A 27095-nucleotide genomic window follows, 5' to 3' on the forward strand; every position below is an offset into this window, starting at 1 on the left:
TACGGGGTGGGGGGGGGTCCCCTTCTTAGGGCGATCCAATCCCTGTACATCCAAAGTGAGAGCTGTGTCCGGGTCCTCGGCACGAAGTCGAGTTCGTTCCATGTGGGGGTTGGTCTCTGCCAAGGCTGCGCTTTGTCACCAATCCTGTTTGTGATATTCATGGACAGGATATCGAGGCGTAGTCGGGGTGGGGAAGGTGTGCAGATCAGTGGGATGGGGATCTCATCGCTGCTTTTTGCAGATGATGTTGTCATAATCGGTCCGTGACCTTCAGCTCTCACTGGATCGTTTGGCAGTCAAATGTGAAGCAGCTGGGATGAGGATTAGCACCTCTAAATCTGGGAAGACCCAGGATTAGGTGGAGAGATTACATCTCCACACTGGCCTGGGAACACCTCGGGGTCCCCCAGTCAGAGCTGGTTAATGTGGCTTGGGATAGGGAAGTTTGGGGCCCCCCTGCTGGAGCTGCTGCCACTGCGCCCCGACTTCGGATAGGCAGTTGAAGATGGATGGATGGATGGATGGAGGAATATTATTACTTGCAGACTAAAATCTGTTTACATCTGTACAGCATAGTTACAAATGTTTTAAACTAATGTGGCTTATTTGTTGAGTTTTATTCATGAAACATAAACCGAATATGATTGTTTTTTTACTCTTACTTATAGCTAGTGCTCCTGATTAAAACAAGGCCAAATACTGCGTGATGAGATGCGTAGATCCTGAGGTAATTTTGACATGCAGACGAAGGGAGATCGGGTGGCTGCTTCTGGGTCTCAGTGCCTGTTCCATGTGATCTCTGTCAGTGCAACTTAAGTGAAGCACATACAACCAGACTTGTAACTAAGCACTAAGAACACATAACTACTCGCAGTCTTTTGTTTTTGGTCGTGGTGGTGCGCACACTACACGATTGGGTGTCTCAACTACACGACTGTTCATCTCTGACCGAAGCCCTGTTTACACCAGGTATGGAGATGCATACCTGGGTGATCTGATAACAAGGAGACCTGGTTGTTTCTTTTGACCACTTCTTTGTATTTCAAGGGGAGAGTCTCTGATTTCATGATGACGTGCATCAATCATTACGTCAGTGTATTACTGCATGATAATAAAGTGCAGAAAGTCAAAGAAGAAGAAAAGTACTGTTTCTCTTAATTATACTTGCACTCTGTGACCACTTTATTAGGTGCACCTCTAATACTGGTTAGGACCCCCCTTTGCCAACAGATTGGCCTGAATTCTTTATTGCATGGAGTCAACAAGGTGTTGGAAACATTCCTTGGAGATCCTGCTCCACACTCACATGACCGCATCACGCACTTGCATGCTGATTTGTCAACTGTACATTCATGCTGCGAATGTCCTGTTCCACCATATCCTAAAGGTGCTCGATTGAATTGAGATCTGGTACTAGAGGAGATTTGAACTGTGGAGGGCATTGGAGTACACTGAACTCATTGTCATGTTTCTGGAACCAGTTTGAGATGACATGTGCTTTGTGGCATGGCCTGTTATCCTGTTGGAAGTAGCCATTAGAACAGGGGTGGGCAACCATTTTGGTACAGGGGCCACATCAGGCTTTAAGTAGTGTATAGGGGGCCACATTGTACTCCTTTTGAGATGCAGTGCTCTGCATTGATTTGGTTCTTGTGTCTTTTATGCCCAGAAATATTTATTTTCTGAAGTGTATATGTGATTAATGGGACTGTTCCTCTACAAAGGTAGATGGGCATACTTTTCTATCAGGCATTAAAAAATAAAGGCTGAGCATAATTATAAATTATTTATTTTACCATCTCTTCTTCCCTTGTAATTTATTATCAAAATGTAATACTCTCTTCATCAGGGATCTGTTTAAAAAAAAAAAAATTATAGAACTTATATTGTTTGTTGCAAATCGGGCCAGTTCACGGTTGTTATTCTCCAAACATTACCAGTTTACGTGTTGAAAGAGTCATGATGTGGGTCTCCTCTCTAGTTTGTCTAATAATGTTTTTGCTTTCCATTCAGCACACAACTTAATAAAACACTATAACTATGATAAATGACAACTGCAAGAGTTTGATTAAAATACAGGTGAGGGACTTTTCTAAATTGCACAAATAAAAACCAGTGGTGGCTCAGTGGTTGAGGCTCAGGGTTACTGACCAGAAGGTTGGGAGTTCAAGCCCCAGCACCACCAAGATGCCACTGTTGGGCCCTTGAGCAAGGCACTTAACTCCAGGTTGCTCCGGGGGGATTGTCCCTGTAATAGGTGCACTGCAAGTCGCTTTGGATAAAAGCGTCTGCCAAATGCATAAATGTAAATGTAAATACATAATCTCTCACATGATGCATAGATCTGTGTTTATATTTTATTAAAGTTCAACACTGAGAAGGTTTGCCTGCAAATTAAGTAGCACCTAAAAGAGCAAGCAGCCTCAAGAATGGATACTGAGTGGCCGTATCACACTTTTCCTTGAAGAATTTCACTAGAGATCACAAAGTTTGTTCAAAGGGGAAATCGAGAGCTAGAAAGTGTGTGGTTGCCAGATTGCACAAAATAAGTATAACACTAGGTGGAATATTTCTAATTTGTGGAAGTATAAATCTGGGTTTGGGGGGTTTGCATCTCATATCTGGCAACCCTGAGCATGTTAGCCATTTGTGGAGGCACGTTAGGTCCCAATGCAAGATAACTGAAATATCCAATGAAAAAAATGCTTTTAGGACAAATGAGCCAGATTAAACCATGTGGGCCATATATTGCCCATGTTTGCATTAAAAGATGTGTAGACTGTGGCCATGAAGGGATGCACATGGTCAGCAGCAATACTCAGGTAGGCTGTGGCATTTAAAGGATGCTCAATTGGTATTAAGTGTGTGCCAGGAAAACATTCCCCACACCATTACACCACCACCTCCAGCCTGAGCTGTTGACACAAAGCAGGATGGATCCATGGATTCATGTTGTTTATGCCAAATTCTGTCCCTACAATCTGCATGTCGCAGAAGAAATTGGGATTCGTCAGACCAGGCGATGGTTTTTCCAATCGCCTACTATCCAGTTTTCGTGACCATGTGCCATCTGCAGCCTCAATTTCCTGTTCTTAGCTGACAGTAGTGGCACCCGGAGGGGTCTTCTGCTGCTGTAGCCCATCTGCCTCGATGTTCAACATGTATGTTCAGAAATGCTTTTCTGCATAGCACTGTTGTAATGTGTGGTTATTTGTGTTACTGTCACCTTCCTGTCAGTTGTGTGATTCAGAACAACAAATTAAATGAGACGGAGTCGTGTAGTGTGCGGTAGGTTTTATCTGTGTTTTTTTTTTTTTCTTTCAATAAAATGATTTTGACCTGGTGAGGCTTATATTCAGGTGTGACTTTATTTCCATAAAATATGGCATTTTAGGTGTTCCAATTTTTTTCCACAAAAAAATGTAAGCATATTAATCTTTAATATGTTTGATTCATGTTTAAAATAAAAAAATTGGATTTGGTTTGATACATGTTTTTGTTATTTTTGCACAATATGTTCTTTTTGAGTAAATTTATGAATATGACATGATGATATATAGACTACATGGAAAAGACATATTTGTCTAAAGACAAAAATGATTACTAAATAGATAGTACTTAAGGGCAGGGGTTTGTTCGAATCACCAACACCAAGTATGAGCAATGGCAAAGGACAAATTAGTAATGCTTACCTTATCTAACAACACTAATTCATGTCTAACTATTTTCAGTATATTCAGTTTACTCAGAATAAAGGTTAGATTATTTGACCAAATAAAGTGTTTTTGTAATGCTTTAAGTTTCTACATGTTAACATTAGATAATGCATTAGGCATCATGAATTTACAATGGCATTTGTTAATCTTGGTTAATGTTCATTTACATATATACAAGTTAATGTTAGTTCATAATGCATCTAATGGTGATGTGTGTAACTGTTGAAATTGGTTTGTATATGTAGAAATGAACATTAAACAATATTAATATAAAAGTTTTATTCATTACTAGGTCATGTTAACTATCGCATGAGCCAGTGTTAACGTGTATACAACCTTATTGTAACATTTTCTTTACCACTTCTTCGTGCTTCCATATTTAGCTTGTAACTACAATTTAAGCTGTAGTTGTGTGTAAAGATTATGGCTAACATCAGAAGCATTAATGATCATGTCATGGAGTTTGGATGATCGTTTCCAGCGGTTGTTCTCACTGAAGAAATTAATAGACCTTGACTTTCATTCTCACATGAGTCTCAAAAGTGTCACCCGATTCCAACATTACACGTTTTTGCATTCTGCTGCAGAAGTGTTTGAAAACACAGCAAGCTGGCACTGACACAACACAGCCGTCTCTCTCTCTCACCCCTGCTCGCGGCACACAAACACACGGCACACTGGGCTTTTGTGTAGTAATTGCAGCTCATTAGTCTCTCCTGAGAGATGTACGTATCATTAACCGCCGCTTCCGCCATTCAGTGAAAATAAAACACACTCACTCTTGTTCTCAAATGCGTCCATACTGACAAACCGAACCATAACATTTCAGATATGTTTGTGGACATAAAAGTTTGTGTTTTGTTGTCTTTAAGACAAAGAAAAGTCTGTTTTAGATGCTGTCAGTTATATGTATATGGAGAATTTTGCCAGAAAAGTCTTTTCTGATTTTTTCATATGTCGCAGCTCAAAATTAGAGTGCGAAAGTGTGTTTTTAGAGAGTTTCTTTTCTAAAAGTCCCCATAGTTGAAGAAACACCCTGTTATTTCTTTTGTTTCTCTTCTTTTTTAATGTCTTTGCTCTTTTGCCCTCTCTCTCTCTCTGTTTCTCTCTCAGTGTTGGTTTGACTGTAATGGCCGTGTGGAGGGAGTGAAGATGAAGTCATGCTTTTCTTTCATTTTTTTCTACCTTTTTTAGTCATAAGCACTGCTGAGGGGTGGGGCATACGCACACACTCATTTCTTACACACCTCATTTTTGACCAACTTTAGCCCAACAAAGGCACAGAGGGTAATAATTCTTAAATGCACATGCGTAATATTGGATATGCCTGATCACAAACATCATAATATAATGACGTGCTGGAAAAAGGACAAAATGATGGGAAAATGGTTGCTGTATCTGAGTCCAGTTTTAAATTTGCTTTGTCAGAGTGCTTGGCTGCAAATAGGAACTTGTAGGCGTTTAAATGTTTGAATGTAATTGAGGGGTAGAGGACCATTGGGAAAAATGGCACAACATTCAAGACATTCAGCATTAGTTTGGATAGTGCTGGCATTTGAACAGCTCGGTCAAACCAGGGCTTGATTTTTATTAAAATGAAATTGCAAGTTTAAAACTTTTTCACCAGGCCTTCATTATTTATTTTTGAATCTTTTGTATAGATTTGACTGTTTTAGCCTTTTCCCAGACCCAGACTTTTAAAATTGAACTAATAAAATGAATAATAAAATTGTAAAAATACTAATTGTTACATGTTTATAATAATAACATTAATATTGTAAAAAAGAGTGAAACAAGCAGAAACCTTTTGAATATTTATTGTCTGATTGATTTCTATCCATTTAAAAAAAAGAAAAAGAAAAAAGACTGTCCCACAGTTGTGGCATCATTTCCACTACACCAAACACGTTTGCCCCAATTGATGTTTTTTCAAAGGTTAGTGAACTTGTTAACCAAGTGGACTAACGTGTGAGTGAAGAGCATGCTTGAGATTAAAAATGAGACCAAACAAAGAAAAATCAAGGGAAATATTGTGTGCGAGTATAATAATGCAAAAAGTGTGAACATATTGAGCATTTATAAGATATAAAATGTTAGAGATGACAGTAGAGTAAGCCATTTTCTTTCAAAACATTACAAATGTCATTTCCATCAGCGTCATTTCCAGCACAGAATTCTATGAAACACAAAACAGAATTTGATGTGCTGGAAATGACACTGTGATGGAGATTTAAGCATGTTTGAGGGAGTTTTTGACGGTTGACGAATCCCATCTGAGAAAAAATCATGGCACACCTGTTTTCCGATCATTTGCACATTTTTGTATAATGCAACAGCACTGAGGCAAAAAAGAAGTTGTATACATGTTTGTGAACATATTTCTTAGGGATAAGTGGATGCTAAGTGCAGCCCTACAATAGGAAAACTGATAAATACAAAACAAATAAATTGGAGTTATATAACCAGAGACGCTGAAACCGCTTATCTGCATCCCAGTAACCAGAGTGCTTGGAGTGTAGAACTATAAGATTATTGTGGGTTTAGACTGTAGATTCTAAATTCTTATGTTTAAATTTATGATAACATTTTTAATCATGGTTAATATTGAAACAGTATAATCCCTAATGGGAATATTCATGACTTTCAGAAAATGGACAAAAATGTCATAAAAGTGCCTGAAGTTGAAGAAGCGCATCATATGTAGCTAGTAATACTACTGTACACGTGCATATATATAAACTGAAATATGGTCCATTAAACTCTTGGGTTTGTTGTTTAGGCCTTTATATTCTATTGTAATGTTATGTTGTTAAAAAAAGAGCAGATTTGTAGTTACATTTTCAGTTAAATGTCCTTTATAATGACTTTTCTATGACATTCAGAGTATAAATTCACAATGATGTCCACAGAGTGTATGTTTGTCTTTTTAATTCATAATCAGCCATCTAAAAGCACATACTGGGTGGATGTTTTTTCCATGCATCACACATACACATGTGGCGGTGGGTGAATAAAGGTGCTTTTGTTGGGGGTTGGAGGGTGGGAGCTGCTGGGCGTCCCATGAATGTTCACTTCAATATGCTTAGACATCGCGCCTCCCTGCGTACTTTCACAGCCCCGCTTGAAGAGCATGGGGGCGTGGGTGGGGTCGGATGGAGACTGGGTGGGGCTTTCCAACAGCCAGTGAGATCATTGGAACACTGAATGTGTGTGTGTGTCTTTTTCTGCCGTAGCATGCATGTTGTATTTGGACTGTGCTGGCGAGGCATTTGAACACCTCCATCAGTCTCTTGGACACAAACTCCCTGATCTGTTGGGTTCAACACCTTCCAGAAACCTTTCTGGAAATCAGCGTGTTATTCTGCAGGGTTTGCTGCATTGCTGCTGTAGGTAGATGCCCACGGCAGCTGTCGTTTATCTGGTCCTGTTGTCATTTGGTTTGGTAGTTTAATTGTGTGGGTTCTGCTTTCGAAAGAGTGTTGTGCCAAAGGTCAGATAGAAAGTGAGTTAGATTGATGTGAAATGTGTACTAACTGAGGCCTGTTTCTCTCTCGCAGTCGTCTGGAGTTGCGGTTGAGAATGATCCGCTGGGCGCTCTTCCTCCAGGCTGGGGTAAGTCATCACACTTTATCTACACTGCCCTACAAAGGCAAAACGCTTTCACTACGGCAACACTGCAACCAAGGATAGAGACTTCAATAGTGTGGATTTTGTTTCTTTTACACAGAACCGTAGTGTAATTGATCCAAACCTGTCGGTCACAGGGCAGATTTCAGTTCTAACTCAATTTTGACAGTGTGCAACTTCTGCATTTTGCCTATTTAGGGCATTAAAGGTGAGCTGTATCTCATGAGATCACTGAGTTTGACATTAACTTGTGGAAGAGACTGGCCAAATATTTAAGCAATATTTTATTCCGATTTTCACACTTTTCTGCTTTGGTTGTGAGACCTTAAAATGGATAGTTACAACTCAACATTCTGATTAGATGAGCCGCGTTCAAGCAGTTATAAAATGACTATAAATGCACAACTCTGACTGCACATTTTATATTAATGCTTGTTTCTTGGCAATCACAAATAGCCAACAACTATAATAATGAACATTGCCAAAATATTTAGTTTTTCTTGATTATTATTAATAATTAATCCAACTTTTTATTAAATATTGTTTCAAGCAATGGCAATAAAAGCCTCAAGTCCATGTGTTACAGTGATTTTACCCACCGATAAGAGGATTTAAAGCACTCCTTTTTGGTGCTTGCCTAAGAGCACCCCTTACCAATTGTAATGTACAAACCCTTTTGACTTATTGTTTTAATGATTTATCTCTAACATAGCACCCAACAATACCATTACATCACTGTTTAAAAAACGAGATGTATTCATATAATTGTAACAAACAAAAAAATCAAGAAACTGTGTTATTGGAGAATTTTGTTTGTTTTGTTTTAATTAATTTAAGCAGATTCCTAGAGCTCTATGAGACACATTAATATTCACTTGATCTTATCATCTCTCACATGCACTGATATTGAGATCATGAAATGTTGTTTTAGTACAAAACTCTGTTACAATGACTTGCCATTTAAAATGCCCCATTTGAACTCTCAGTGAGTTCATAGAGTTAGTAATGATTTGGTTTCTTCAACAGTCTCATGACAACTGAGACAATAGTGAAATCGTAACATATTGTGCGACTTGGCTAGTATGAAAATGTACTACTTTCACTCCCATAATAAAACAAACAACGAGCGATGAGTTCAATTGAAGTTTGTTCCTCGTTTGTTGATTTGTTTATTTTTCTCTATGGGTCTTTTTAACGTTGTGTTGAAACGGATGAAGAGCAGGAATATAACATGAAGAAAGAAAGCTGTAATGTGAGGTGGAGGCGAGAGGGTTAAAGAGGAAGCAACAGAAGAGAGCAGTGTTGAATGGCGTAATGTGAGGGCTACTGTGTGCTGCACAAACGACTCTTAATGAGAACAAGATGTGAGACAGAAAGAGCTCAACCGCACACTCAATGTAGAGACTGAGGGGGTGAGGTGGACCAGACACACAACCACACTGCTTACCCATGACAAATGGATGTTTTTTTGAGAAACAGGAGTTTCTGAAAAGCCAGCAGATTTTCTCGTCTTTTTTGCACTTTCGTTCGTTCAGGTTGTTCCCTGTGTCTCAGCATTTATCCTAAAGCTCTCACTTTTTTCTCACTCTTTTTGTCTATGCCCAGTTAAACCCAGTCAAAAAAATGCAGTGAATTTTAGGTATGTATTTTAGAGCGTTTACTAGTGAGAAGCCACACCAACATGAGAGTTTTCAGTCAACACTGGCACATTTTACACTCTCTTCCATGTCAGCCTGTTAGTAGATGAAAGGATGCTAAGACATAAAATAACAGTTCATAGTGTCCATGTCTGTCAAACTCCATAAAGGACAAAATACCATCATAATAGTATCATAAAAGTAACCCATACTAGAATAGGCATATATGGAGTAGTGTGAATGACTTTTGTAATGCTTTTATGGCGCTGCTGTGTCGTTCTGAACTGTTGCTGGATATTAAGTGCTGTGTGTGTAATTTAGCTAAATGTTTTACTTGTGTGTTCCATGGAAGAAATAAAGTCATATGCGTTTGGAATGACATGAGGGTAATTTTAAAACAATCATATTTTTGAGTATTTTTGTCTAATTTTCTGGTATAAATACTAGAAAAAATGACTTGACAAGAATACGTTTTGATTTTATAGAAATCTATCAAAATGTAGTGGGGTTTATGTTTAAAACAAGAAAAAACTAAAGTTTTTTTCCCTTTTTAATTCCGTTTTTTTATTTTGGCAAATACTTTTTTCATGGTGTAAGCATAAACACTACTAAATTGTTTTAAAACAAGCCTGAATATCTCGTCATTTTGCTACTCGTGTAAATGTATCTTGTTTTAAGAATGTTTAGATATGTTTACTGGAAAACAAGCCAAAAAAAGCGTGTAATAACAGATTTTGAATCCTTTAATAACCATCTGTAAGTTGAGTGTCTCACTTGGAAATGTAGAACTCTTGTCACAATGTATGTGTCTTCTTCCATCAGAGAAACGTCAGGACAATGGCAGAGTGTACTACGTCAATCACAACACTCGAACTACGCAGTGGGAGGACCCTCGAACCCAAGGGTAATACAGTCACATGACACGTACAGCCCATATCACATTAACTATAGATTCCAGTTGTGGATGTCAGAGAACAGACAGCTGGTATTAGTGACAGTACGCAGGATTCCGGACATTAATCTGCAGCTAGTGTTGAGGAAGCTGAAACTGTCAACTTTTCAGTTAAACTACAGTTAAGCGTTCCTTTTGAGGAATTATTCAAAACTGCCAATGAAAAGTACTGTAGCTAACTTCTTTAAAGCCACAAAAAGAGGCAATATGTTTCATCTTGGTTACTATTAGATTACTGAAAAAAACAGCTGTATAATGTGCAAATACATGTGAAATTAATTTGATATCATTTCACTGAAACACATAAACTTAGACTAAATGCACAATAAATGAAACGAAAAAGCAAATTCATGTAATTAGTGTGAAATCAAGTATTAAACTAAATGATAAACAAATAAAGAGCGCATAAACTAGAGTAGATTATTTATGACGTAACTAAGAAATAGTTTTTTTCTGGATGCTATGCGTCTTGTTTGGAAAACAGCTTCTTTACTGAAAATATAGTCTCAGACAGGACGGATACAATTGTTCACTGACCATCTTATGCATGTTTCAATAAAAAATGTCTAGAGCTGACTGAAATCTGCATTTTCATTAGCTTGAAGTATTTTTGGAGAATCAATGTGGGCAGGTTTATATCAGCAAAACAAAATGATACATTTCCTGCCTGCAACATTTAGTGATTCTGAAGAAAAACTTTGGATTTGTCAAAGTTTGTGAGGTTCATGGCATTAAGGGTAGAATGAAATCAGAGGCAGATCAGGCAATGGCACTAAGGTAGCCACAAAATCTGTGCTGAATGCAAATTGCACTGCACATTTCTGATCTCGCTGGCGATTCAGAGCACTTTATAGTGGAGGATGCAGCAGCCCACCGTGATCCTGATACACTCCCGGGATTGTACAGCATATCACTGTTATCCAGACACATGAATCATCTCTTTACCACGCCGAAAGTGTGCTTGACTACGCCGTGCATCTGGATGTATTTACTGTACTGTATTTAGTCATGTCGCAAATGCTTTTATGCAAAGCGACTTACAAATACATTTATAAAGAAAGGTCAACAATATCTTCTGTAATGCACTGAAAAGTTCCAAAATTAGCTAGTGTATTATAGAAGCTAGCGCAGGAGGAGGAGACAGACAAAGAAAGGATTTTTCTATATGTCTATGTCGGGTTATAACTCTCTTCAGCTTCATTTAATCATTATTTGATAAATGACTGCTACCATGATCGAAAATAAATGTACACATGCGTCGCTTTGAAAAAAGAATTCAGTTACCGCCTGCTTTCCTCGGGCGGTTCTAGCACAATGTTGATTGCGCTGATCAAATAATGCAGACTTTTGTGAATAAAGTTCAGTATACAATTTGCCTAATTTACATAAGGAGTTGTGTTTGAGGAGAACGGATTGACAGAGACTTAATTGAATATTTAAGACAATGCTTTTCAGCGGCGATTGTGCATGGTTAGTGAATAATGTATATTAATGAAGTCTTAAGTGTGTACAAGCTGACGACCTTCAGTCATGTATTCTGCACTTGGCTTAAGCTTCAATATGGACCAGACTTTATGCCAATATTCAAAAATCTGTCATGCTACTGATTTCAAATTTAGTTACATTAGTAGTGTCGCTGCTTGTAGAGCTATAAAGAAAGTGAAATGTCTAATAGATACTTGATACACTCTAATAAATTGCTATTGACCACCAAATGAACAACACCAGAGGATCACGTTATGATCAACCTCATTCACTTAAAATGCAAATCATTTTTTATATTTGTTTTCATGTTTATTTTTGTATTTTCTCATTGTGTTGTAGATTTTACAGACAGTTATATGCTTTAGGATTATTTTCTAATATGCTCAGCTCAGTTTAGGTGATATGTATGTAGCGTCCAGCAGGGTGCGCTGCTCTTACTCCCTCCTCCTGTTGCAGGATGATTCAGGAGCCGCCCTTGCCGCCCGGCTGGGAGATGAAGTACACAGCAGAGGGGGTGCGATACTTTGTGGACCACAATTCTCGCACCACCACCTTTAAAGACCCCCGACCAGGCTTTGAGTCAGGGTAAAAATCACACATGCTATAACTTATAAACAGAGAGACAGATAGATAGATAGATAGATAGATAGATAGATAGATAGATAGATAGATAGATAGATAGATAGATAGTCAATGAGATGCAGGCAAACTTGCATACATAATATACAGTATATACATATAATTCAAGTGGAATTTGTGTTGTTGTTGTTTCTTTCCTTTATTTCTTTGTTTGTCTTGATATCCCTTTTTTTTCTTTCATACATTCATCTCATATGTTTTTCATCACTCAGTCTGTTTATCTGATGAGCTGTACAGATATACAGGAAATGCACATAATTCTCACAAATATAGTGATTCTGCTTATATTAACACAGCTGTAGTTCAGCAGAAGAACTTGAAAAATGAGGTGTATCTGCCTTGCTCTGTCTCTGATGTGAATGCTCAGCAGGGCTCACTTTAACTTCTGTCTTGTCTGTGTAACTTTTGAAAATCTTTGACTTGTCATTATCACCTGTTTATGGAAAATGCGTCATTACTGACTGTGTTCTGCCATTCATTACGTTCAGTGTGACATTCACTGCGTTTGTTTGGTTTTCATTGAGGTTGATGTTCATGCCAGTATCTGGAGCTCATGGAGTAAATGACATCATGATGTTCTAATAGATTTGTATTTTCTGGCTTTTCCTGTGCAGTTCGCGGCAGGGCGGCTCTCCGGGTGCATACGATCGCAGCTTCAGGTGGAAATATCACCAGTTCCGCTTCTTGTGTCATGTGAGTCGAGTGAATCTCTCTCGTTCTGATTCTTGAGCAACATTTTCTCATGATTATGCAGCAGCTCAATCTGTTTGTGTTTGTACGCAGTCCAACGCTCTGCCCAGTCACGTGAAGATCTCTGTGTCACGACAGACTTTGTTTGAAGACTCGTTTCAGCAGGTGAGTTGGTGCTTTGTATTAGCGTTTACACTTCAAGCATGATATGGTTTCATACGGTGTCATAATTTTGACTAAATTTGTTGAATAAAAAAAAAAAAAAAAAGCAATACAGTTTTAAATTACCAAAAATATAAAAATAAAAAGAATGGGACATTACATCATTTGGTGGTGACATTATTTTGTCTTATTTATAAAAAAATGATCAAATAAATATTTTCTATAAAATAATAATTATTAAAAAAAAATAACATGCAATCAAACTAGCGCCTATAGATTGATCACTTTAATTTATGCTTAATCTACAACACTGCAACCCTGTTGCCCATTCTTATGTATTATTTTGTTTATTTAAATGTATTATTTATTTTTTGTTTATTTTACATTTATTACAAGAAAATATTGAAATTACACAAATTAGATTTTTCAGCTGTATTTAGTCAAATGTTTATTGTTTGGAAAAAAATCACAAACCTCAAGTAAAATAAATGTCAAATTAACCCTCAGAGACCCAAGCATTGTCATTGATGATGTATTTACATTTTTTAATTACTTGACACTGTGTTTTGGAAGCCACTGGTAATCAAAATTACGATTTATTTTGTAATGCACAATTTTTTTGGTGCATTTTGGGAAAAATCTTCAAAATTGCAACAAGGCATTTAGGGTTGAAAATTCAAACAATTCAGCACACAATAGTATATAAAAATAATTTATTACATGCATTCAAGGTAAATAGTTATAATTAGCTAAGGCATTTTACTTTTTACAACTAATAAGGACTATTGATTTTGATGATATTGTTATTGTGATTAATTAAAATTATATTATGAAAATAATTTGTGTAATAAAGTATGTTTAATATACCATGAATAACTTAAAACAAAGTTGTTATTTTTTAAATGACAACACAGAACCTGAAAGTCATTTGGAATAATTTCTCTATGATTTACTGAATAGGCTCCATTATGTGAATATAGAACAGTTTGTACCACTAATGGACAGCGGTTTGTTTTTGCTACACTTGTTGCGAAAAAAATAAATAAAAAATAAAATATATATATATTAGGGCTGCCGATTTAATGCGTTAATTCAGTGCGATTAATTTGACTAAAAATAACGCGTTAAAAAAATTAACGCAATTAATCGCAATGCACGCAATGATATGGAAGATTCCTGAGAAATGCAAGCATGTACTACCACCTGTTTACTCCAGAGGTCAGTAAGTGGAACTTCAGCTGTGTGGCAATGCACAGTTTATACAGTGAAGAAAACATTTGATGGAGCACAAATCCGAACTAAGAGATCTCAATATGTGTTCTAAGTATTAAACAATATTTAACTTGAAACATTGAACTAAAAATGTTATGTTTATGATGCAACGCACACGAGACATTACACAAGCATGTCTGATGCAGGGGTAGATTGACGGGTCCTTAAACAAGCCCTCATAATAAATCTCAAACTGATTGACAAATTCACTTGTGTAATGGATTGCTGTGAATGCCAATGATTGACTTATGATCAATAATATGGTAGTAAACAATATATTGTATTCTAAAGCCGCTTTTTGTATTGTCTTATCAATGATTAACTCTTCTGCTACAGGAATGTAATGCATTATAATTATCTGAATATTTTTTTGTTTATATATATATATATATATATATATATATATATATATTTATTTTAAATATTTAAAGATAACTATGTATCATTATTTCATCATTATATATTTAATTATATTTATATGAGGGATTTCTCAGCAAATATTTAAAAATGTGATTAATCACGATTAATTAATCTGGACACCATGTAATTAATTTGATAAAAAAATTGAATCGATCGACAGCCCTAATATATATATTTATTTTACAGGTCAAATACTTACTTGGAAAATTGCTACATTTGTTCTGAAAGTGTTAGCAATTGTTATCTAGCTGTGACTGTTTTGTATGATTTTTAGCAAGCTGTGACAGTTAATGTGCAAATAAACAGGCATAAACTACTTATGTGTAGTTTATGCCTGTATTTTATAAAATTATATTTATTTGATCATTTAATTGCTTTAAACATTTAAACAATGGTCTCTGATGATTAAAGATTTTTTTTTGTTAAGGCTAAGAACCTGATTTCTCTTTATATTATTTATTTATTTATTTATTAAACATTTTTCATAATTTTTGAAAGTTTAAAGCACATTCAGTCCAATATTTATGCTAAATGTAGATTATAAAATAATCTGAAATATGACCCTGCTTTCTGTCAGATCATGAATATGAAGCCGTATGATCTGCGTCGGAGGCTGTACATCATCATGAGAGGAGAGGAGGGGCTGGATTATGGAGGCATTGCCAGGCAAGTGTTACTGAACACCTGTCTCATCTCTCACACTCATATCAGTCACTCAATGTTTCTTGGGAGGTGTTGGTGTATCTCTGGAGCTCCTCATACTCATTGCTCTGTGTCTGTGTGTGTCTCCTACGTCGCGTCAGTGGTTTTACCCTATGGTAGGTTACGTCATGCTGTTCTACCACAGGGTAGAACCACGGACGGGATGTGTGGGGGTGTCTGCGTCGTCCTGTGGTGTCACAAGCCCCCCACCCTCACCCCAAACCCCCAATCGCGTGCTCTATTTGCCCCTTCACCTTCTCTCCAAACACTTTGGGGTCAAAGGTCAAGGGCTGGGTTCTGTTGGTGTGGTTATAGTTTGCTGTGTGTGTTGGTGAATCTGTCTTCATTTTCATGGCTTTATGTCCTTTATTACAACCAAATAAGCTGAAACTTCACTTAACCTCAAACTATTTGGTTAAAAACTCATTGGTATTTTATTAGCAAGGATTTTATCTCATTTTTATGGCAATTGGAAAATGTACACCAGGAAAATCTAAAGCATAAATACAAATTTTTTTTATTTAGAATTTTACTTTTGTGTGTATTGTATAGGGAGTGATGTAAATTTGTTTCATAAATTACCTAATACATTAATTAGATGTTCAGACCATAACTTATATACAGTTGAAGACACTTTACATACACCTTAGCCAAATACATTTAAACTCAGTTTTTCACATTTGCTGACATCGTAGAAAACAGTCCCTGTCTTAGGTCAGTTAGAATCACTATTTTAAGAATATGAAATGTCAATAATAGTAGATCGAATGATTGATTTATTTCAGCTTTTATTCCTTTCATCACATCCCAGTGGTTCAGAAGTTTACACACACTTTCTTAGTATTTGGAAGCATTGCCTTTAAATTGTTTAACTTGGAGTTGCTGGAATGTTGGCCCATTCCTCCAGACAGAACTGGTGTAACTAGTCAGGTTTGTAGGCTTCCTTGCTCAGACATAAGATTGAGGTCATGACTTTGTGATGGACACTCCAATACCTTGACTTTGTTGTCCTTTAACCATTTTGCCACAAATTTGTAGGTATGCTTGGGGTCATTGTCTATTTGGAAGACCCATTTGCAACTGAGCTTTAACTTCCTGGCTGACGTCTTGAGATGTTTCTTTAATATATCCATTAATTATCCTTCTTCATGATGCAATCAATTTTGTGAAGTGCACCAGTCCCACCTGCAGCAATAGCACCCCCACAACATGATGCTGCTACCCCCATGCTTCACGGTTGGGATGGTGTTCTTTGGTTTGCAAGCCTCACCCTTTTTCCTCCAAACAAAACAATGGTCATTATGGCCAAACAGTTATATTTTTGTTTCATCAGACATGAGGATATTTCTCCAGAAAGTAAGATCTTTGTCCCCATGTGCACTTGCAAAGTGTAGTCTGGCTATTTTATGGTGGTTTTGGAGCAGTGCTTCTTCCTGGCTGAGCAGCCTTTCAGGTTATGTCAATATAGGACTTGTTTTACTGTGGATATAGATACTTGTCTACCTGTTTCATTCAGCATCTTCACAAGGTCCTTTGCTGTTTTCTGGGATTGATTTGCACATTTCGCACCAAACTACGTTAGTCTCTAGGAGACAGAATGCGTCTCCTTCATGAGCGGTATGATGGCTGCATGGTCCCATGGTGTTTATAATTGCAATGTATTGTTTGTACAGATGAACATGGTACCTTTTAGGTGTTTGGAAATTGCTCCCAAGGATGAACCAGACTTGTGGAGGTCCACAATTGTTTTTTTTAGTTTTTTGTTGTTGTTTTTCTGAGGTCTTGGCTGATTTCTTTTGATTTTCCCATGATGTCAAGCAAAGAGGCACTGAGTTTGAAGGTAGGCTTTAAAATCATCCACAGATACACCTCCAGTTGACTCTAATTAGCCAATCAGAAGCTAATTGTCTAATTGCCTAAAGGCTTGACATCATTATCTTTATTTTTTCAAGCTGCTTAAAGGCACAGGTAACTTGGTGTATGTAAACTTCTGACCCACTGTGAGATAGTCAATTAAAAGTGAAACAATCTGTCTGTTAACAATTGTTGGAAAAATTACTCATGTCATGCTGATGTCCTAAACGACTTGCCAAAACTATAGTTTGGGCTAATATGAAATCTGTGAAGTGTTTAAAAAAATGTGTTTTAATGGCTTCAACTGTAAACCATATCAAATGCTTTAATGAAAGAAAAAAACGTTTCCTTCAGTGTGTACATATTATATACCTTTATGTTTTTGTTCTTACTATGCCAAACAAATATGATTATTGTGCATGTTTTATTGAAATGTGTTATTCTTTGTTTTCAGTGTTTCATTTGTTAACTTAACATGATTTTCGTGAACATGTATATATTATTTCCTTGTGAGAAATGTATTCTCTAGTAATTCATGTATTTGTAATGTTTCTTTATATTTTATTTTGTAAAAAAAAAAAGAAATGCTTCTGAAGATTTCCAATGCTACTGAAATTGATATTGTTCATTATTTTGATGTTTAATTCATTTGTTTTAAAGTGAAATGTTTTTGCGGCTGATGTCTTGTTAAAAATAAATGTATTATTCAAGCTAAAACAAGTAAAAGTTCAAATATAGATAAGTTTGTTAGTGATCAAAGAATGTTTCCATAACAGTCTTGATTTTCACTTAATTTGGCAATATGCCTACATTGAGTTTACTCTCCTTATGTGTTTGCGATGGAAATTGAGAATATTACATGACTTTTGACTCAAAATGTTGAGGTACTGACGTTGTTCCCCCTCTCTCTCTGTGTCTGTAGGGAGTGGTTTTTCTTGCTCTCTCATGAGGTGTTGAACCCTATGTACTGTTTGTTTGAGTACGCTGGCAAAAACAACTACTGTCTGCAAATAAACCCCGCCTCCTCAATCAACCCCGACCATCTAACATACTTCCGCTTTATTGGACGCTTCATTGCCATGGTGAGATCAAGAATAGTTTCACTGTGTTCATAATACTTTATGAACATGTTTCATACAGCACTCTATTTCATACTGAATTTGTTCATCCTTTAAGTGTGAAAACCTAATGACATGACATCATGACATTGAAATCTTCATGAAATTAAATCACTGTTTTATAATATAGTTATTGTTATGTTAAGATCTGGGCAGAGCACAACCCACCCTTTTACATTTAAAGGAATATGTCAGTAAAAAGTGAATATTTTGTCATAATTTACTCATCATGTCATTTCAAACCTGTTTGGCTTAAAGCTTAATTGTGTAATTTCTGTGTTACTTGCGCCACCAAACGGAATTGAAAAAATATACATTATATACATACAGCTTTCAAGCAGTCCTTTCAATATAATGTGATCACAACTGTAAAGATCTAAAAAGTACAAATGTGGTCCAAAAGACTTGTGCGCTATATGCCACGTCTTCAGAAGTCATATAATAGTATTTTTTATGAGGAACAGACTGAAATTTAAGCTGCAATACACTGATAATCATCTTCAACGCAGCTCTCAAGTCTCTATTTTGAACAAGTTCTCCATTCCACATATTCAGATTGATGTTATACCTGGTGTGACGCACACTTTTGATTCTTAATGTAAACTACAATAGAGCCTCAGTGTTGCTGATGATTAACAATAACGTCTTATTTAAGACTTATATTTCTGTCTGTTCTCGTATGGATTGAAAAGATTTGGAATATAGAGCGTGAGCTACTATGGGCTACTTTTATGGTGCTTTTATTGTATTTTTTTTCTTTCATCCATTTTGGAGCTTTATAGGCTTGGTCACGTTTAAAGATTCTTCAGAATTTGTTCTCAGTATACAGGTTTGGAGTGACTTGAGGGTTAGAAAATAATGACTGAATTCCTATTGTTAGGTGAACTATCCCTTTAACCTTCTCTATCCTGAGTGTGCACATTCATTCACAGCTCTGGTTTCTGCTTCTCTGTGTCTGCTCTGAACAGAATGTTTGTCTGAGGGTCTCTGTGTTGTTTTTGGAGATCATTCCCAGAGTTCTGTGCTGTTACATTAAACAGTCTGCTTACAGCAACATCACTCAGCAGTGTGTGTTTATCAAGGCTATATATATTGAGGAAAAATACTTAAAGACCACAGAGCAAAGCTAAACTGTGTTCCTTTAGCTCACTGGAATGTTCGATGATGTAGCTCAGTATTAAAGTTTTGTGACCTTTGACTTGTGATTGTTTCTGCAGGCACTGTATCATGGAAAGTTTATAGACACTGGCTTCACTCTGCCCTTTTACAAGCGCATGCTCAATAAGAAACCTACCCTGAAAGACCTGGAATCCATTGACCCCGAGTTTTATAATTCCATCATGTGGGTCAAGTGAGTATTAATGCTCCATCATAAAATAATATAGATACTGTAGAGTATCAATACTGTAGAGTATCAGTACTGCAGCATCACTATATACTGTAGAGTATCAATACTGCAGCATCGCTCAATACTGTAGAGTATCAATACTGCAGCATCACTATATACTGTAGAGTATCAATACTGCAGCATCACTATATACTGTAGAGTATCAGTACTGCAGCATCACTATATACTGTAGAGTATCAGTACTGCAGCATCACTATATACTGTAGAGTATCAGTACTGCAGCATCACTATATACTGTAGAGTATCAATACTGCAGCATTGCTCAATACTGTAGAGTATCAATACTGCAGCATCGCTCAATACTGTAGAGTATCAATACTGCAGCATCACTATATACTGTAGAGTATCAATACTGCAGCATCACTATATACTGTAGCGTATCAGTACTGCAGCATCACTATATACTGTAGAGTGTCAATACTGCAGCATCACTATATACTGTAGAGTATCACTACTGTAGAGTATCAGTACTGCAGCATCACTATATACTGTAGAGTATCAGTACTGCAGCATCACTATATACTGTAGAGTATCAATACTGTAGAATATCAGTACTGCAGCATCACTATATACTGTAGAGTATCAATACTGCAGCATCACTATATACTGTAGAGTATCAGTACTGCAGCATCACTATATACTGTAGAGTATCAATACTGCAGCATCAATGTATACTGTAGAGTATCAATTCTGCAGCATCACTATATACTGTAGAGTATCAGTACTGCAGCATCACTATATACTGTAGAGTATCAATACTGTAGAGTATCAGTACTGCAGCATCACTATATACTGTAGAGTATCAATACTACAGCATCACTGTATACTGTAGAGTATCAATACTGCAGCATCACTATATACTGTAGAGTATCAGTACTGCAGCATCACTATATAGTGTAGAGTATCAATACTGTAGAATATCAGTACTGCAGCATCACTATATACTGTAGAGTATCAATACTGCAGCATCACTATATACTGTAGAGTATCAATACTGCAGCATCAATGTATACTGTAGAGTATCAATTCTGCAGCATCACTATATACTGTAGAGTATCAGTACTGCAGCATCACTATATACTGTAGAGTATCAATACTGTAGAGTATCAGTACTGCAGCATCACTATATACTGTAGAGTATCAATACTACAGCATCACTGTATACTGTAGAGTGTCAATACTGCAGCATCGATCAATACTGTAGAGTATCAATACTGCAGCATCGCTCAATACTGTAGAGTATCAATACTGCAGCATCAATATATACTGTAGAGTATCAATACTGCAGCATCACTATATACTGTAGAGTATCAATACTGCAGCATCAATGTATACTGTAGAGTATCAATTCTGCAGCATCACTATATACTGTAGAGTATCAGTTCTGCAGCATCACTATATACTGTAGAGTATCAATAATGTAGAGTATCAGTACTGCAGCATCACTATATACTGTAGAGTATCAGTACTGCAGCATCACTATATACTGTAGAGTATCAATACTGTAGAGTATCAATACTGCAGCGTCACTATATACTGTAGAGTATCAATACTGCAGCATCACTATATGCTGTAGAGTATCACTACTGTAGAGTATCAATACTGCAGCGTCACTATATACTGTAGAGTATCAGTACTGCAGCATCACTATATGCTGTAGAGTATCACTACTGCAGCATCACTATATACTGTAGAGTATCAATACTGCAGCATCACTATATGCTGTAGAGTATCACTACTGTAGAGTATCAGTACTGCAGCATCACTATATACTGTAGAGTATCAATACTGCAGCATCACTATATACTGTAGAGTATCAGTACTGCAGCATCACTATATACTGTAGAGTATCAATACTGCAGCATCAATGTATACTGTAGAGTATCAATTCTGCAGCATCACTATATACTGTAGAGTATCAGTACTGCAGCATCACTTTATACTGTAGAGTATCAATACTGTAGAGTATCACTACTGCAGCATCACTATATACTGTAGAGTATCAGTACTGCAGCATCACTATATACTGTAGAGTATCAATACTGCAGCATCACTATATACTGTAGAGTATCAATACTGCAGCATCACTATATACTGTAGAGTATCAATACTGTAGAGTATCAGTACTGCAGCATCACTATATACTGTAGAGTATCAATACTGTAGAGTATCAGTACTGCAGCATCACTATATACTGTAGAGTATCAATACTGCAGCATCACTGTATACTGTAGAGTGTCAATACTGCAGCATCGCTCAATACTGTAGAGTATCAATACTGCAGCATCAATATATACTGTAGAGTATCAATACTGCAGCGTCACTATATACTGTAGAGTATCAATACTGCAGCATCACTATATACTGTAGGGTGAGTACTGCAGCATCACAATATACTGTAGAGTATCAATACTGCAGCATCACTATATACTGTAGAGTATCAGTACTGCAGCATCACTATATACTGTAGAGTATCAGTACTGCAGCATCACTCTATACTGTAGAGTATCAATACTGCAGCATCAATATATACTGTAGAGTATCAATACTGCAGCATCAATGTATACTGTAGAGTATCAATACTGGAGCATCACTATATACTGTAGATTGTCAATACTGCAGCATCACTATATACTGTAGATTGTCAATACTGCAGCATCACTATATACTGTAGAGTATCAGTACTGCAGCATCACTATATACTGTAGAGGATCAATACTGTAGAGTATCAGTACTGCAGCATCTCTATATACTGTAGAGTATCAATAATGCAACATCACTATATACTGTAGAGTATCAATACTGCAGCATCAATGTATACTGTAGAGTATCAATACTGGAGCATCACTATATACTGTAGATTGTCAATACTGCAGCATCACTATATACTGTAGAGTATCAGTACTGCAGCATCACTATATACTGTAGAGTATCAATACTGCAGCATCACTACATACTGTAGAGTATCAATACTGCAGCATCACTATATACTGTAGAGTATCAATACTGTAGAGTATCAGTACTGCAGCATCACTATATACTGTAGAGTATCAGTACTGCAGCATCACTATATACTGTAGAGTATCAATACTGCAGCATCACTATATACTGTAGAGTATCAATACTGCAGCATCACTATATACTGTAGAGTATCAATACTGTAGAGTATCAGTACTGCAGCATCACTATATACTGTAGAGTATCAATACTGTAGAGTATCAGTACTGCAGCATCACTATATACTGTAGAGTATCAATACTGCAGCATCACTGTATACTGTAGAGTGTCAATACTGCAGCATCGCTCAATACTGTAGAGTATCAATACTGCAGCATCAATATATACTGTAGAGTATCAATACTGCAGCGTCACTATATACTGTAGAGTATCAATACTGCAGCATCACTATATACTGTAGGGTGAGTACTGCAGCATCACAATATACTGTAGAGTATCAATACTGCAGCATCACTATATACTGTAGAGTATCAGTACTGCAGCATCACTATATACTGTAGAGTATCAGTACTGCAGCATCACTATATACTGTAGAGTATCAATACTGCAGCATCAATATATACTGTAGAGTATCAATACTGCAGCATCAATGTATACTGTAGAGTATCAATACTGGAGCATCACTATATACTGTAGATTGTCAATACTGCAGCATCACTATATACTGTAGATTGTCAATACTGCAGCATCACTATATACTGTAGAGTATCAGTACTGCAGCATCACTATATACTGTAGAGGATCAATACTGTAGAGTATCAGTACTGCAGCATCTCTATATACTGTAGAGTATCAATAATGCAACATCACTATATACTGTAGAGTATCAATACTGCAGCATCAATGTATACTGTAGAGTATCAATACTGGAGCATCACTATATACTGTAGATTGTCAATACTGCAGCATCACTATATACTGTAGAATATCAGTACTGCAGCATCACTATATACTGTAGAGTATCAATACTGCAGCATCAATATATACTGTAGAGTATCAATACTGCAGCATCAATATATACTGTAGAGTATCAATACTGCAGCATCAATATATACTGTAGAGTATCAATACTGCAGCATCACTATATACTGTAGAGTATCAATACTGCGGCATCACAATATACTGTAGAGTATCAATACTGCAGCATCACTATATACTGTAGAGTATCAATACTGCAGCATCACTAAATACTGTAGAGTATCAATACTGTAGAGTATCAGTACTGCAGCATCACTATATACTGTAGAGTATCAATACTGTAGAGTATCAATACTGCAGCATCACTATATGCTGTAGAGTATCAATACTGCAGCATCACTGTATACTGTAGAGTATCAATACTGGAGCATCACTATATACTGTAGAGTATCAATACTGGAGCATAACTATATACTGTAGAGAATCAATACTGCAGCATCACTATACACTGTAGAGTATCAATACTGCAGCATCACTATATACTGTAGAGTATCAGTACTGCAGCATCACTATATACTGTAGAGTATCAGTACTGCAGCATCACTATATACTGTAGAGTATCAATACTGCAGCATCGCTCAATACTGTAGAGTATCAATACTGCAGCATTGCTCAATACTGTAGAGTATCAGTACTGCAGCATCACTATATACTGTAGAGTATCAATACTGCAGCATCGCTCAATACTGTAGAGTATCAGTACTGCACCATCACTATATGCTGTAGAGTATCACTACTGCAGCATCACTATATACTCTAGAGTATCAATACTGCAGCATCACTATATACTGTAGAGTATCAATACTGCAGCAACACTATATACTGCAGAGTATCAATACTGCAGCATCACTATACACTGTAGAGTATCAATACTGTAGAGTATCAATACTGCAGCATCACTATATACTGTAGAGTATCAATACGGCAGCATCGCTCAATACTGTAGAGTATCAATACGGCAGCATCGCTCAATACTGTAGAGTATCAATATGGCAGCATCGCTCAATACTGTAGAGTATCAGTACTGCAGCATCACTATATACTGTAGAGTATCAATACTGCAGCATCACTCAATACTGTAGAGTATCAGTACTGCAGCATCACTATATACTGTAGAGTATCAATACTGCAGCATCACTATATACTGTAGAGTATCAATACTGCAGCATTGCTCAATACTGTAGAGTATCAGTACTGCAGCATCGCTCAATACTGTAGAGTATCAATACTGCAGCATTGCTCAATACTGTAGAGTATCAGTACTGCAGCATCGCTCAATACTGTAGAGTATCAATACTGCAGCATCAATGTATACTGTAGAGTATCAATACTGGAGCATCACTATATACTGTAGATTGTCAATACTGCAGCATCACTATATACTGTAGAATATCAGTACTGCAGCATCACTATATACTGTAGAGTATCAATACTGCAGCATCAATATATACTGTAGAGTATCAATACTGCAGCATCAATATATACTGTAGAGTATCAATACTGCAGCATCAATATATACTGTAGAGTATCAATACTGCAGCATCACTATATACTGTAGAGTATCAATACTGCGGCATCACAATATACTGTAGAGTATCAATACTGCAGCATCACTATATACTGTAGAGTATCAATACTGCAGCATCACTAAATACTGTAGAGTATCAATACTGTAGAGTATCAGTACTGCAGCATCACTATATACTGTAGAGTATCAATACTGTAGAGTATCAATACTGCAGCATCACTATATGCTGTAGAGTATCAATACTGCAGCATCACTGTATACTGTAGAGTATCAATACTGGAGCATCACTATATACTGTAGAGTATCAATACTGGAGCATAACTATATACTGTAGAGAATCAATACTGCAGCATCACTATACACTGTAGAGTATCAATACTGCAGCATCACTATATACTGTAGAGTATCAGTACTGCAGCATCACTATATACTGTAGAGTATCAGTACTGCAGCATCACTATATACTGTAGAGTATCAATACTGCAGCATCGCTCAATACTGTAGAGTATCAATACTGCAGCATTGCTCAATACTGTAGTATCAGTACTGCAGCATCGCTCAATACTGTAGAGTATCAGTACTGCACCATCACTATATGCTGTAGAGTATCACTACTGCAGCATCACTATATACTGTAGAGTATCAATACTGCAGCATCACTATATACTGTAGAGTATCAATACTGCAGCAACACTATATACTGCAGAGTATCAATACTGCAGCATCACTATACACTGTAGAGTATCAATACTGTAGAGTATCAATACTGCAGCATCACTATATACTGTAGAGTATCAATACGGCAGCATCGCTCAATACTGTAGAGTATCAATACGGCAGCATCGCTCAATACTGTAGAGTATCAATATGGCAGCATCGCTCAATACTGTAGAGTATCAGTACTGCAGCATCACTATATACTGTAGAGTATCAATACTGCAGCATCGCTCAATACTGTAGAGTATCAGTACTGCAGCATCACTATATACTGTAGAGTATCAATACTGCAGCATCACTATATACTGTAGAGTATCAATACTGCAGCATTGCTCAATACTGTAGAGTATCAGTACTGCAGCATCGCTCAATACTGTAGAGTATCAATACTGCAGCATTGCTCAATACTGTAGAGTATCAGTACTGCAGCATCGCTCAATACTGTAGAGTATCAGTACTGCAGCATCACTATATGCTGTAGAGTATCACTACTGCAGCATCACTATATACTGTAGAGTATCAATACTGCAGCATCACTATATACTGTAGAGTATCAGTACTGCAGCATCACTAAATACTGTAGAGTATCAATACTGCAGCATCACTATATACTGTAGAGTATCAATACTGCAGCATCACTATATACTGTAAGGTATCAGTACTGCAGCATCACTATATACTGTAGAGTATCAATACTGCAGCATCGCTCAATACTGTAGAGTATCAATACTGTAGAGTATCAGTACTGCAGCATCACTATATACTGTAGAGTATCAATAATGCAGCATCACTATATACTGTAGAGTATCAATACTGCATCATCACTATATACAGTAGAGTATCAATACTGCAGCATCGCTCAATACTGTAGAGTATCAATACTGCAGCATCACTATATACTGTAGAGTATCAGTACTGCAGCATCACTATATACTGTAGAGTATCAATACTGCAGCATCACTATATACTGTAGAGTATCAATACTGCAGCGTCGCTCAATACTGTAGAGTATCAATACTGCAGCATCACTATATACTGTAGAGTATCAATACTGCAGCATCGCTCAATACTGTAGAGTATCAATACTGCAGCATCGCTCAATACTGTAGAGTATCAATACTGCAGCATCACTATACAGTGCCTTGCGAAAGTATTCGGCCCCCTTGAACTTT

General features: G+C 36.8%; 1 protein-coding gene across 6 annotated transcripts in view; it reads left to right on the top strand.

Annotated features, from left to right (window-relative positions):
• LOC127640065 (NEDD4-like E3 ubiquitin-protein ligase WWP2) overlaps positions 1 to 27095 on the top strand; it is a 63263-nt gene that overhangs the window by 31656 nt on the left and 4512 nt on the right. For 4 of the 6 annotated variants that reach the window (XM_052122444.1, XM_052122445.1, XM_052122446.1 and 1 more), the window contains exons 11-18: positions 7274 to 7328; positions 9803 to 9884; positions 11874 to 12002; positions 12671 to 12749; positions 12840 to 12911; positions 15178 to 15270; positions 18083 to 18238; positions 19492 to 19625. In XM_052122444.1, the coding sequence (XP_051978404.1) occupies positions 7274 to 7328; positions 9803 to 9884; positions 11874 to 12002; positions 12671 to 12749; positions 12840 to 12911; positions 15178 to 15270; positions 18083 to 18238; positions 19492 to 19625 (800 nt within the window). Of the gene's footprint in view, positions 1 to 6938; positions 7107 to 7273; positions 7329 to 9802; positions 9885 to 11873; positions 12003 to 12670; positions 12750 to 12839; positions 12912 to 15177; positions 15271 to 18082; positions 18239 to 19491; positions 19626 to 27095 lie in introns of those variants that run through there. The other 2 variants (XM_052122447.1, XM_052122448.1) reach the window with 2 other exon arrangements.

The sequence above is a fragment of the Xyrauchen texanus genome, chromosome 49 (assembly GCF_025860055.1).
Source record: "Xyrauchen texanus isolate HMW12.3.18 chromosome 49, RBS_HiC_50CHRs, whole genome shotgun sequence".
NCBI lineage: Eukaryota > Metazoa > Chordata > Actinopteri > Cypriniformes > Catostomidae > Xyrauchen > Xyrauchen texanus.